Below are 14,454 nucleotides of genomic sequence, written 5' to 3'. Positions count from 1 at the left end.
TCTTGTTTTACAGAACACAGCGGTTACATAATATAAAAACATCGCCATGCAGCTGCGGTCGCAACTTGGGTTCTGGGGCTGCTGTCTGGTGTTTTTGGTTTACTGCACCTTCCAGACCGGTTCGGTGCTGTCTCGAGGCGATGCACCGAATCAGAGGCTGTTCGGGGGTCCCGGGGCAGCGGTTCTGGTTCCGAGTTCCGACCCGGCGGTGCTGAAAGCGGCTCAATTCGCGGAGGATCGTTACAACTTGGGCTACAATGGTGTTTATCTGCGGAGGATCAGCAAAATCCTTTCAGCCACCAAGCAGGTTTGTAACAATATTAAGAGAGAGAGAGAGAGAGAGAGAGAGAGAGAGAGAGAGAGAGAGAGAGAGAGAGGACGTAAAAATTGACAAAGTAGAATTTATTTAATTATAGTACTGCACTAGGCAATTAATAACCGCTGCATAAGTACTGACACTAAATTGAGCGATTAAAATGCATTAATTAATTGAATTCTAACCATGACACTAATTAAAAATAAATTAATTAATAAAAAATAATAAAACCTACAGCAGGTTTTGCTCAGTACGTCTCTGTAATGTATGTACGCGTATCTGCGCTGTTAGTGACATCTGCTGGTGGAGGCGGGTACTGCAGGTATTATTCTAGTTTATTCAGCGGGGGAGGCGAGTGTCAACCGGCTTTAACTGTCAGGTGCTGTTATTGCAGCATCAGCGCTTGCTGTCAGAAAACATCCCGCGATCTGCTCGAGGCAAAGTTGCAACAGACGGACAGGGAATGCAAGATCTAGGACAGGGGAACGCTTCTGTAAAACAGCCTTCAAAACGGAGCTGATGCGACTGTATTGTTACGTAAATAAAATTCAATACAGGTTTACGCGGAATCGTTAACATAATCTGTCCATTGAACGAGTGAATCTAACACCTATGAAGGTTTTTCCGCAGTAAAAGCACAGCAAAGTGTAATAAAGCACAGAGAGGTCTGGTAAAGCATAGGGAAGCATTGTAAAGCACAGAGAGGTCTGGTAAAGCATAGGGAAGCATTGTAAAGCACAGAGAGGTCTGGTAAAGCACAGGGAAGCATTGTAAAGCACAGAGAGGTCTGGTAAAGCATAGGGAAGCATTGTAAAGCACAGAGAGGTCTGGTAAAGCATAGGGAAGCATTGTAAAGCACAGAGAGGTCTGGTAAAGCATAGGGAAGCATTGTAAAGCACAGAGAGGTCTGGTAAAGCATAGGGAAGCATTGTAAAGCACAGAGAGGTCTGGTAAAGCATAGGGAAGCATTGTAAAGCACAGAGAGGTCTGGTAAAGCATAGGGAAGCATTGTAAAGCACAGAGAGGTCTGGTAAAGCATAGGGAAGCATTGTAAAGCACAGAGAGGTCTGGTAAAGCACAGGGAGGGGGGAGGGGGTCTTGAGGAGGGCTGTGTAATAATGTGTTATTTGTGACTCTCTCTCTCAGGTGGTGAGTGGTGTGAAGTTCACTCTAGTGGTTGAACTGGGGAACACCTTCTGCAAGAAATCCAAACCCTTCCACCTGGAGACCTGCGACTTCCACACGGATCAGGACACTCTGAAGGTAAAAAATCAATCAATCAATCAATCAATCAATACAAGCAGTAAATAACCCTCGAGTCCTGCAGCTCCTCCTAAGCGCTCTGTTCTGATCTGTGCAGCGTGACGCACGATAACGACACACGCTGCTACTGAATATCAGTGATGTCGCGTTTAACAACGGTGTGTTCTGATGGTTATTTACTCTGTGTGTGTGTGTCAGTGTGTGTGTGTGTGTGTGTGTGTGTCTGTGTGTGTCTGTGTGTATCTGTGTGTATGGGTGTGTGTGTGTGAGTGCGTGTGTGTGTGGGTGTGTGTGTGTGTGTGTGGGAGTCTGAGTGTGTGTGTGTGTGAGTGTGTGTGTGTGTGTGAGAGTGTCAGTGTGTGTGTGTCAGTGTGTGTGTGTGTATGGGTGTGTGTGCGCGCGTGTGTGTGGGTGTGTGAGTGTGTCAGAGTGTGTGTGTGTGCGTGTGTGTGTGTGCGTGTGTGTGAGTGCGTGTGTGTGTGAGTGTGAGTGTGTCAGTGTGTGTGTGTGTGTGAGTGTGTCAGTGTGTGTGTGTGTCTGTGTGTGTGTGGGTGTGTGTCTGTGTGTGTCAGTGTGTCAGTGTGTGTGTCAGTGTGTGTGTGTGTGTGAGTGTGTGGGTGTGTGTGTGTCAGTGTGTCAGTGTGTGTGTGTGAGTGTGTCAGTGTGTGTGTGTGTGAGTGTGTCAGTGTGTGGGTGTGTGTCTGTGTGTGTATGTGTCAGTGTGTGTGTGTGTGAGTGTGTCAGTGTGCGCGTGTGTGTGTGTGTCTTGTGTGTGTGTGTGTGTGTGTGTGTGTGTGTGTGTACAGCGAGGCTGGTCTCATGATTTGATTCAGCACACTGTCATCAGTTTCTAGTCTTGTGACTACGACCTCAGAGATGTTTTGCTGTGTGTGTGTTTCTTTGAGAAAAAACAAAACGAAACACCAGAGCCCCCTAATCACAGCTTCATTTTTTGTTGTCACTGCTTTCAGAAGGAGGTGTGTTTATTTGAGATCTGGGAGGTGCCGTGGGAAGACAAGGTGAAGCTGCTGAAGCAGAAATGCCACCTGTCAGGTACGCAGCTCAAAAAGAGGGGCGGAAAATGACTTCGAGCAAATTCCTTTAACCCCTTGTGTCACGTTCTGCGTGTTCTTTTATAGATTCCTGTATGTTTGTTTTTTTCAAGGAGCTTCCAAGGAGTCTAACAGACTAGGAGAGCAAGCCAATTCCTCTCCACCCCCGATGAACCAGCCCCAGGTAAGCACTGATACAAACTCTCTGCACTGCCCACAGACCGAGGCTGACAGACCAGAGCTGGGATCAAACACAGGTGCATTTAAATGCCATCAAAAAAATCTGCACCCCATCTGCATTTGAATCCGTTGGCAAAGGATTTTGACCATATCTTTTTTAAATACTAGTCTTTATTATTATTATTATTTTTAAAGAGGGTAGCAGCAGTGTGGAGTAGCGGTTAGGGCTCTGGACTCTTGACCGGAGGGTCGTGGGTTCAATCCCAGGTGGGGGACACTGCTGCTGCACCCTTGAGCAAGGTACTTTACCTAGATTGCTCCAGTAAAAACCCAACTGTATAAATGGGGAATTGTATGTAAAAATAATGCGATATCTTGCAACAATTGTAAGTCGCCCTGGATAAGGGCGTCTGCTAAGAAATAAATAATAATACTAATAATAATATTAATAATTGAGGAGGACTTCCAAGCGTTTGAAGTAATTTCACGATGCACAGGCAGTTCAGTTTAGCGCGTCGTCTTCACTGTGAGATGCTCTTCTGAAGGGAATACTGTCGATCTGTGCTTTCGATATCGGAGATGCGTGGGAGTTGATTGAAAGGGAGTTGGGAGTTGGGAGTTGGGAGTTGATTGAAAGGGAGTTGGGAGTTGGGAGTTGGGAGTTGGGAGTTGATTGAAAGGGAGTTGGGAGTTGGGAGTTGATTGAAAGGGAGTTGGGAGTTGATTGAAAGGGAGTTGGGAGTTGGGAGTTGATTGAAAGGGAGTTGGGAGTTGGGAGTTGGGAGTTGATTGAAAGGGAGTTGGGAGTTGGGAGTTGGGAGTTGATTGAAAGGGAGTTGGGAGTTGGGAGTTGGGAGTTGGGAGTTGATTGAAAGGGAGTTGGGAGTTGATTGAAAGGGAGTTGGGAGTTGGGAGTTGGGAGTTGATTGAAAGGGAGTTGGGAGTTGGGAGTTGGGAGTTGGGAGTTGATTGAAAGGGAGTTGGGAGTTGGGAGTTGGGAGTTGGGAGTTGATTGAAAGGGAGTTGGGAGTTGATTGAAAGGGAGTTGGGAGTTGGGAGTTGGGAGTTGATTGAAAGGGAGTTGGGAGTTGGGGGTTGGGAGTTGGGAGTTGATTGAAAGGGAGTTGGGAGTTGGGAGTTGGGAGTTGGGAGTTGGAGGAGCAGGGCTTGGTCCTTCTCGGATTGCCCGTTTCACGCTGGTTTTATTGCAGTGGCGTCGGCAGTGTTTGTGCGTAACCAGATGGTTTGTTTTTGTGTGTTTGATTTTCCAGAACAGCTCCTCTCTGCTGATGATGATGTTCAAGGACTTTGTGTCGACGTACAGCAGGGAGTACCACAGCCAGGAGGGTGACTCTCCATTGCAATTCAATTGCAATCCACTCTGACTTTAATTTCAATTTCAATTCCATTTCAGTTTCCGTGTAATGTAGTTTCAATGTTATTTTAATTCAGTTTAAATCCAATTTGTATTTCAATTTCCATTTTAATTTCAAGTCAATTTCAGTACAATTTAATTGCAGTTTCAATTCAATTTCAATTCAATTTTATAATAACACAGTATAATCCAGGGATGGAAATAAGACTCCCGTTGCACAGCAGTGTGATCCAGTCCTGGTTTCACTGGGAGTTTAATAATCAGACACACCTGAGCTTGTTATCTAGACACACTGGGGGCTGATCAAGCTGGTAGCAGTAAAACCTGGACTGGATCACACTGCTGTGCGATAGGAGTCTGATTCCCAGCCCTGTAAATGCCAGTGAATTTTGACCACGCTGTTCAAGAATAGCACCTTATCTAACTGCTGTATTTCCGTGTCTCTCTCCCTTCAGAAGCCGAGAAGCGGTTCCATATTTTCGCAGAGAATTTGGAAACGGCCCGAAAGATCCAGGATTTAGACCAGGGGTCTGCGGAGTACGGGGTGACCCAGTTCAGCGACCTGACAGGTGAGCTACGCGAACCGGCCGTTACTCAGAGCAGCTTTCCACAGACGAGGGTCTCTGGTGTGGATCGGGGAGTGGGGCTGATTCCCCGTTCAGAATTCAGAAACGGCTGCTTGGGTTTGTGTGGGTCGCTGTTCTCCGCAGCAGGTTTTGGTCGCCTCTCACCCCCCCTGTCCTTCTCCCCCCCCCACCCCAGAGGAGGAGTTCCGGACCCTTTATCTGAACCCCCTCCTCAGCCGGTCCGAACCGCGGCCCATGAGACAGGCAGCCGTGCCGCGGGACCCCCCTCCAGCGGAGTGGGACTGGAGAGACCATGGAGCTGTGACCCCCGTCAAAGACCAGGTAGGGGGGGGGGGCTGGAGTTATGAGGGGCTGAAGGCATTCAGCGACATAGCGTTTTGATCCAGTCCACTAGGAGTTTAATAATAAGACACACCTGAGCTTGTTAGCTAGACACACCGGGGGTCTGAAATGATTTTAATCTTTCTTTAATATATAAAGAAGAAAGTCTGTCTGTCTGTCTGTCTGTGCAACCAAACTCTGCACGGCCTCCTCTTTCATCCAGGGGAAGGTCGGGGGTTAAGTTTGGATCCCAAATTTTGACCCCCCCCCCCCCCCCCTTGGGGTACTTTATTTAGTAACCCCATCGCTGGATCACTACAGTAGCCGTGTGTCTCAAATTAATGAAAACCACAAACCCAGAATAAATACATTTAAAAAATACTTTAATAACTTTATAGGAAACCAGAAGGTTTTGTCACGCATGAAATACTGAATTTCCCCGGGGCAAATGCTGAGTATTTCAGCTAGTATATTATAAGGGTTGTATTTACTAAGGGTGAGAATTGTAATTCTGTTTATTATGCTGATAACAGTATCTGTGTTTTGGTAGCTGCTGTATTTATAATTCTAATACAGTAGATGGGATTTTGGTTTATATTAACTAATCTATTCATCTCGTATTTATTGTAATGTGTTGTTTGTTTATATATATATATAATTTTGTTTTGTTTGGTTTCTTATGAGTCCAGGGACTCCCGATGTAAATTACCTTACAACTAAATCCGTTTACAAGACATCTTGTGACTTGTGATGAATTTTAACAAACTTGTCCCTGTTAAGTAAAACTAAGCTGCTAGTAAAACCTGGAACGGGTGACACTGCTGTGCAGCGGGAGTCTTGAGATCCACGGGGGCTGTGTTTATTCCAGGGGTGTGTTTTTCTTGTCTTTCAGGGAATGTGTGGGTCATGCTGGGCTTTCTCCGTGACTGGGAATATCGAGGGGCAGTGGTACCTCAAGAAGGGAACGCTCCTGTCCCTGTCCGAGCAAGGTGAGTGACCCAGGCTGCCCACGCTGACCGTGCGTTCACAGGATAATCACACGGTGCCTAACTTAGAGCGCTTATATATATATGACCTCTCTGTGCTTTACAATGCTTCCCTATGCTTTACCAGACCTCTCTGTGCTTTACAATGCTTCCCTATGCTTTACCAGACCTCTCTGTGCTTTACAATGCTTCCCTATGCTTTACCAGACCTCTCTGTGCTTTACAATGCTTCCCTATGCTTTACCAGACCTCTCTGTGTTTTACAATGCTTCCCTATGCTTTACCAGACCTCTCTGTGCTTTACAATGCTTCCCTATGCTTTACCAGACCTCTCTGTGCTTTACAATGCTTCCCTATGCTTTACCAGACCTCTCTGTGCTTTACAATACTTCCCTATGCTTTACCAGACCTCTCTGTGCTTTACAATGCTTCCCTATGCTTTACCACACCTCTCTCTGCTTGACAATGCTTGCCTATGCTTTACCAGACCTCTCTGTGCTTTACAATGCTTCCCTATGCTTTACCAGACCTCTCTGTGCTTTACAATGCTTCCCTATGCTTTACCAGACCTCTCTGTGCTTTACAATGCTTCCCTATGCTTTACCAGACCTCTCTGTGCTTTACAATGCTTCCCTATGCTTTACCAGACCTCTCTGTGCTTTACAATGCTTCCCTATGCTTTACCAGACCTCTCTGTGCTTTACAATGCTTCCCTATGCTTTACCAGACCTCTCGTGCTTTACAATACTTCCCTATGCTTTACCAGACCTCTCTGTGCTTTACAATGCTTCCCTATGCTTTACCAGACCTCTCTGTGCTTTACAATGCTTCCCTATGCTTTACCAGACCTCTCTGTGCTTTACAATGCTTCCCTATGCTTTACCAGACCTCTCTGTGCTTTACAATACTTCCCTATGCTTTACCAGACCTCTCTGTGCTTTACAATGCTTCCCTATGCTTTACCACACCTCTCTCTGCTTGACAATGCTTGCCTATGCTTTACCAGACCTCTCTGTGCTTTACAATGCTTCCCTATGCTTTACCAGACCTCTCTGTGATTTACAATGCTTCCCTATGCTTTACCACACCTCTCTGTGCTTTACAATGCTTCCCTATGCTTTACCAGACCTCTCTGTGCTTTACAATGCTTCCCTATGCTTTACCAGACCTCTCTGTGTTTTACAATGCTTCCCTATGCTTTACCAGACCTCTCTGTGCTTTACAATGCTTCCCTATGCATTACCAGACCTCTCTGTGCTTTACAATGCTTCCCTATGCTTTACCACACCTCTCTCTGCTTGACAATGCTTGCCTGTGCTTTCACTGTGCTGTATCACACTTTGCTGTGTTTTTACTGTCGGTCTGAATGCTGTCTCGTTCGCTCCCCTCGGTTCTCCTCAGAGCTGGTGGACTGTGACCACCTGGACCAGGCCTGTGGAGGGGGGCTGCCTTCCAACGCGTACGAAGCCATCGAGAATCTGGGTAAGAGAGGAAAGCACACGGGACCTCATGAGGACCTCTCATGCAGATGCCTGCTCTTACCAGCCAGCCCGTCCCAGAGGACACCCTGAATAAGCAGCCACGTTCCGGACGGTTCCGGGCTCGCCTCCATCTGTGTTGCTGTTGAGCACAGGGGGCCTTCAGGCGGGAGGGTGGCTAGTTAGAATGCCCGGGTTTCTCTGCTTAGTTCTGTGTGTGTTGTTTAGGTGACCAGTTAAAATGCCGGATTATCTCCTTTTTAGTTACGTGAGTTTCATTTTTCAAGTGACTACTTCGAATTTCTGAATGTCTCAATTCGCTTTGCTGTGCATGCTTCTCGTTTAGGTGTCTGATTAGAATGCCTGCCTGTGCGTGTTGTTAAGGTGTCTGATTAGAATGCCTGCGTGAGCGTGTTGTTTAGGTGTCTGATTAGAATGCCTGCCTGGGCGTGTTGTTTAGGTGTCTGATTATAATGCCTGCCTGGGCGTGTTGTTTGCTCAGGGGGCCTGGAGACAGAGACAGACTATAACTACACCGGACACAAACAGTCTTGCGGGTTCACCAGAAACAAGGTGGAGGCTTACATCAACAGCTCTGTGGAGATCTCTAAAGATGAGAGGGGTGAGTGGAGGAGAAGGGAAAGGGGGAGGAGAGGGGAAGGGGGAGAGGGAACAAATCAAAATTCAAAATCGATAAGAAACTCAAGTCAAGCAGACGGACTTCACTGTACTCCTTACCTTCAGAGGGGAGAGGGATGGGAGAGAGAGAGGGGGGGAGAGAGAGAGAGGGAGGGGGGAGAGAGGGAGGGAGAGAGGGGGGAGACAGAGACAGTGGGAGGGAGAGGGGGGAGGGGGGAGGGGGAGAGACAGTGAGAGAGGGAGAGGGAGACACTGAGAGAGGGAGAGACAGTGAGAGAGGGAGGGAGTGAGAGGGGGGGAGAGGGAGAGAGACACTGAGAGAGGGAGACACTGAGAGAGGGAGAGACAGTGAGAGAGGGAGGGAGTGAGAGAGGGGGAGAGAGGGAGGGAGAGGGAGAGAGACAGTGAGAGAGGGAGAGGGAGACACTGAGAGAGGGAGAGAGACAGTGAGAGAGGGAGGGAGTGAGAGAGGGAGGGAGAGGGAGAGAGACAGTGAGAGAGGGAGAAGGAGACACTGAGAGAGGGAGAGACACTGAGAGAGGGGGAGGGAGTGAGAGAGGGGGAGAGAGGGAGGGAGAGGGAGAGAGACAGTGAGAGAGGGAGAGGGAGACACTGAGAGAGGGAGAGAGACAGTGAGAGAGGGAGGGAGTGAGATAGGGAGGGAGAGGGAGAGAGACAGTGAGAGAGGGAGAAGGAGACACTGAGAGAGGGAGAGACACTGAGAGAGGGGGAGGGAGTGAGAGGGGGAGAGAGGGAGGGAGAGGGAGAGAGACAGTGAGAGAGGGAGACACTGAGAGAGGGAGGGAGAGAGACAGTGAGAGAGGGAGACACTGAGAGAGGGAGGGAGAGGGAGAGAGACAGTGAGAGAGGGAGACACTGAGAGAGGAAGGGAGAGGGAGAGAGACAGTGAGAGAGGGAGACACTGAGAGAGGGAGAGACAGTGAGAGAGGGAGGGAGTGAGAGGGGGAGAGAGGGAGGGAGAGAGGGAGACACTGAGAGAGGGAGGGAGAGGAAGAGGTGGAGAGAATGGGAACTGCAAGTCTAAATGAGCTGATCTCCTGATTTGTTTGTGACTTTTTTCTTTTTTTTTTTTTTTATTTCATTCAGATATCGCCGCTTGGCTGGCGAAGAACGGGCCGGTGTCAGTCGCTCTCAACGCCTTCGCCATGCAGGTGAGTCCGCTGGGAAACTGGGAGCTGAACTGGGATCAATCAGGAGAGACTGGGAGATCTCTCAGGAACCTCTTAGAGACGCACAGACCGGTCATTCCAGTGTCTGGACGGAGCTCTCCACAGCTGAGGGTTGCTGGTGTGGATCTGGGGGGGCTGATTCCCCGTTCAGAGTGAATTCAGAAACAGCTGCTTGGGTTTGTGACGGTCGCTGCTTTTCTTAAAGACTGTGGAGAACAGCGACCCACACGAACCCAAGCAGCTGTTTCTGAATTCACTCTGATTCAATCCCAGGTGGGGGGCACTGCTGCTGTACCCTTGAGCAAGGTACTTTATCTAGATTGCTCCAGTAAAAACCCAACTGTATAAATGGGGAATTGTATGTAAAATAATGTGATATCTTGTAACAATTGTAAGTCGTCCTGGATAAGGGCGTCTGCTAAGAAATAAATAATAACAATAATAATAATAATAATAATAATAATAATATAGACATCCGACAAGATGGTGAGGTATCTACATATCTCTATAAATCAATCTTTTTAATGTCTTAAGTAACCTCTTTCTCTCTCTCTGTGTCTCTCTCCCTGTCTGTGTCTCTCTGTGTCTCTCTCCCTGTCTGTGTCTCTCTGTGTCTCTCTCCCTGTCTGTGTGTCTCTGTGTGTGTCTCTCTCCCTGTCTGTGTGTCTCTGTGTCTCTCTCCCTGTCTGTGTGTCTCTGTGTCTCTCTCCCTGTCTGTGTGTCTCTGTGTCTCTCTCCCTGTCTGTGTGTCTCTGTGTGTGTCTCTCCCTGTCTGTGTGTCTCTGTGTGTGTCTCTCTCTCTCTCCCCTCTTCACCTTCGCTCTCTCTCTCTCTCAGTTCTACAGGAAAGGGGTGTCCCATCCTCTCAAGATCTTTTGTAATCCCTGGATGATCGATCACGCTGTGCTGCTGGTGGGATACGGGGAGCGTAAGTACAGACCCTCTAATACTGGGGCTCCCCCACCCCGGTCCTGTGCCCCCTCTGCTGTGTCTGCTGGTTTCCATTCCAACTGAGCTCTCAATCACTGAACCATTGAACTGATCGCTCGCTTAATTAGACCTTTTTTAAAATTGTTTTCAGCTGTTTTAAACAGCTGCAGATTTAGCTAAAACATTTTATAAGCAACTTGAACTCTGCCACTTGTTAGGAGCCGAGAACAATTAAAAAGGTCTAATTAAACAAATCATTATTTCAGTGAAGGGTCTAGCTCAGTAATTGAGAGCTCAGTTGGAATGGAAACCAGCAGACAGACTGGTGGAAACTCACTTAACAAAAACAGGAGCGTCTAATTATATTGTCTTAATTCTTATGACATTTGTGATACTCAAATACTACGTTTTTTTTAATTATCCCTTATAAAAATGTACCTTAGGAAAAGCACAGTAAAGTATAATTAAGCATAGGCAAGCATGGTAAAGCACAGAGAGGTCTGGTAAAGCATAGGGAAGCATTGTAAAGCACAGAGAGGTCTGGTAAAGCATAGGGAAGCATTGTAAAGCACAGAGAGGTGTGGTAAAGCATAGGGAAGCATTGTAAAGCACAGAGAGGTCTGGTAAAGCATAGGGAAGCATTGTAAAGCACAGAGAGGTCTGGTAAAGCATAGGGAAGCATTGTAAAGCACAGAGAGGTGTGGTAAAGCATAGGGAAGCATTGTAAAGCACAGAGAGGTCTGGTAAAGCATAGGGAAACATTGTAAAGCACAGAGAGGTGTGGTAAAGCATAGGGAAGCATTGTAAAGCACAGAGAGGTGTGGTAAAGCATAGGGAAGCATTGTAAAGCACAGAGAGGTCTGGTAAAGCACAGGGAAGCATTGTAAAGCACAGAGATGTCTGGTAAAGCATAGGGAAGCATTGTAAAGCACAGAGAGGTCTGGTGAAGCACAGGGAAGCATTGTAAAGCACAGAGAGGTCTGGTAAAGCACAGGGAAGCATTGTAAAGCACAGAGAGGTCTGGTAAAGCATAGGGAAACATTGTAAAGCACAGAGAGGTCTGGTAAAGCACAGGGAAGCATTGTAAAGCACAGAGATGTCTGGTAAAGCATAGGGAAGCATTGTAAAGCACAGAGAGGTCTGGTAAAGCATAGGGAAGCATTGTAAAGCACAGAGAGGTCTGGTAAAGCATAGGGAAGCATTGTAAAGCACAGAGAGGTCTGGTAAAGCATAGGGAAGCATTGTAAAGCACAGAGAGGTGTGGTAAAGCATAGGGAAGCATTGTAAAGCACAGAGAGGTATGGTAAAGCATAGGGAAGCAGGGTACCTGATAACTAGCACAGGTTATGCAGACTTGCATTACAGATATTTGATGGTCTGATTTTAATAATTGCTCCCCACACGTGTTTTTTGCAGGGAAAGGTATCCCATTCTGGGCTATAAAGAATAGCTGGGGAGAAAACTACGGGGAAAAGGTAAGAGAGCAATTCAGAAGTTCCTTATTCAGGGAGGGAAATGAGACTCCCGCTGCACAGCAGTGTGATCCAGTCGTAGTTTCACTGGGAGTTTAATAATCAGACACACCTGAGCTTGTTAGCTAGACACACTGGGGGCTGATCAAGCTGGTAGCAGTAAAACCTGGACTGGATCACACTGCTGTGCAATAGGAGTCTGATTCCCAGCCCTGCTTTGAAAGTCACCCCTGATGTCAAGCTAGTTCTATGAAGGACAGTTTGTTTCTGAAGGCTGTTTCTGTTTCTACAGCATCAGCAGCAGTTGTTGATGATGCAGAGTTCACCCTCCTAGTCTCTGCGAGTCGCTTTGGATAAAAAGCGTCCGCTGAATGGCTCATGAATCCATTGATAAATAATCATATTTCACTTCTGAAGAACCTGTCTCTTCCAATTCCAGGGGTATTACTACCTGTACCGGGGGTCTGGGCTGTGCGGAATAAACAAGATGTGTTCGTCTGCAATCGTGAACTAGCGACTGCTGGAGCGAGGAGAATCGACTGGGATTCGAATATTAAGACCCCCTATGCCCCCCCCTCCTCCATACCCCCCCCCCGGATCGGGGGGGGGGGGCTGATTCCCCGTTCAGAGTGAATTCAGAAACAGCTGCTTGGGTTTGTGTGGATCGCTGCTTTTCTTAAAGACTCTGCGGAGGACAGCGACCCACACGAACCCAGAATCCCGATTCCGTTAGCAGCCTCGTGTGTTTGAGTGAATTTATTTAACAGTTTATTTTAGTTTTCGATGTGTTGTAGATACATGGGCGCTGTGTGTTAATGCTGGCTCAGGCTCTGTGCTGTGTAATCTCTTTGTTGATGTGTTGTAGATACATGGGCGCCGTGTGTTAATGCTGGCTCAGGCTCTGTGCTGTGTAATCTCTTTGTTGATGTGTTGTAGATACATGGGCGCTGTGTGTTAATGCTGGCTCAGGCTCTGTGCTGTGTAATCTCTTTGTTGATGTGTTGTAGATACATGGGCGCTGTGTGTTAATGCTGGCTCAGGCTCTGTGCTGTGTAATCTCTTTGTTGATGTGTTGTAGATACATGGGCGCTGTGTGTTAATGCTGGCTCAGGCTCTGTGCTGTGTAATCTCTTTGTTGATGTGTTGTAGATACATGGGCGCTGTGTGTTAATGCTGGCTCAGGCTCTGTGCTGTGTAATCTCTTTGTTGATGTGTTGTAGATACATGGGCGCTGTGTGTTAATGCTGGCTCAGGCTCTGTGCTGTGTAATCTCTTTGTTGATGTGTTGTAGATACATGGGCGCTGTGTGTTAATGCTGGCTCAGGCTCTGTGCTGTGTAATCTCTTTGTTGATGTGTTGTAGATACATGGGCGCTGTGTGTTAATGCTGGCTCAGGCTCTGTGCTGTGTAATCTCTTTGTTGATGTGTTGTAGATACATGGGCGCTGTGTGTTAATGCTGGCTCAGGCTCTGTGCTGTGTAATCTCTTTGTTGATGTGTTGTAGATACATGGGCGCTGTGTGTTAATGCTGGCTCAGGCTCTGTGCTGTGTAATCTCTTTGTTGATGTGTTGTAGATACATGGGCGCTGTGTGTTAATGCTGGCTCAGGCTCTGTGCTGTGTAATCTCTTTGTTGATGTGTTGTAGATACATGGGCGCTGTGTGTTAATGCTGGCTCAGGCTCTGTGCTGTGTAATCTCTTTGTTGTTAGCGGTGGTTTCATCAGTTTTCTGCAGAGCCTCGTTCATTCATTCATTCTCGACGTGCAGGTAGAATCATTCACAGCGAGACCTGACCTCTGTACCCTGGCCCAAACGAAGCAGGGGTGTCGATATTAAAATAAAACAGAACGTGTTTTGTCTTCCAGTTTTTTGTTTTTTTGTTTTATTCAATCTAAATGTAGAGCAAAATATACACTTGATACAATATGATGCCAACAGTGTCTGCTCCACCAGCACAGAGCAGAGGGAGGCTGTTCAGAGAGTATAAGAGTCTCCCTTTCTCTTTCTCTGCTCCACCAGCACAGAGGGAGGCTGTTCAGAGAGTATAAGAGCCTTCCTTTCTCTTTCTCTGCTCCACCAGCACAGAGCAGAGGGAGGCTGTTCAGAGAGTATAAGAGCCCCCCTTTCTCTCTGCTCCACCAGCACAGAGCAGAGGGAGGCTGTTCAGAGAGTATAAGAGCCTCCCTTTCTCTTTCTCTGCTCCACCAGCACAGAGGGAGGCTGTTCAGAGAGTATAAGAGCCTCCCTTTCTCTTTCTCTGCTCCACCAGCACAGAGGGAGGCTGTTCAGAGAGTATAAGAGCCTCTCTTTCTCTGCTCCACCAGCACAGAGGGAGGCTGTTCAGAGAGTATAAGAGCCTCCCTTTCTCTTTCTCTGCTCCACCAGCACAGAGGGAGGCTGTTCAGAGAGTATAAGAGCCTTCCTTTCTCTTCTCCACCAGCACAGAGCAGACGGAGGCTGTTCAGAGACTGTAAGAGCCTCTTTGTCTTTCTCTGCTCCACCAGCACAGAGCAGAGGGAGGCTGTTCGGAGAGTATAAGATCTGTAGCAGGTGTTCCTAATTTTTCGTCCACCCCCCTATATGTAATTTATATATCTAGCCCTACCCTGTATTAGGGTGCGCTTGTCAAAATACACCACTGGGGAAAAAAAATGAAATTAAATG

The 14,454-nt window shown here is 47.4% G+C and overlaps 1 protein-coding gene across 2 annotated transcripts; it reads left to right on the top strand.

The window, feature by feature from the left end:
• On the top strand, positions 1 to 13,654 carry LOC117967865 (cathepsin F-like). 2 transcript variants are annotated; one of them, XM_059012112.1, is made up of 14 exons: positions 1 to 307; positions 1,463 to 1,579; positions 2,551 to 2,632; positions 2,745 to 2,815; positions 4,083 to 4,158; positions 4,642 to 4,755; positions 4,949 to 5,094; positions 5,987 to 6,083; positions 7,482 to 7,562; positions 8,061 to 8,180; positions 9,305 to 9,369; positions 10,225 to 10,315; positions 11,734 to 11,792; positions 12,229 to 13,654. In XM_059012112.1, the coding sequence occupies exons 1-14, from the start codon at positions 47 to 49 to the stop codon at positions 12,301 to 12,303; spliced, it is 1,455 nt and encodes a 484-aa protein (XP_058868095.1). In that variant the 5' UTR covers positions 1 to 46; the 3' UTR covers positions 12,304 to 13,654. The 2 variants fall into 2 exon arrangements, with proteins under 2 accessions (XP_058868095.1, XP_058868096.1); XM_059012113.1 differs by having other exon boundaries at positions 2 to 307; positions 2,748 to 2,815.
• The last annotated feature ends 800 nt before the right edge of the window (positions 13,655 to 14,454 follow it).

Source organism: Acipenser ruthenus, chromosome 43 (genome assembly GCF_902713425.1).
Source record: "Acipenser ruthenus chromosome 43, fAciRut3.2 maternal haplotype, whole genome shotgun sequence".
Classification (NCBI taxonomy): domain Eukaryota; kingdom Metazoa; phylum Chordata; class Actinopteri; order Acipenseriformes; family Acipenseridae; genus Acipenser; species Acipenser ruthenus.
Note: the sequence above shows the minus strand (reverse complement) of the source record. Positions and strands in the feature narration are given on the sequence as shown.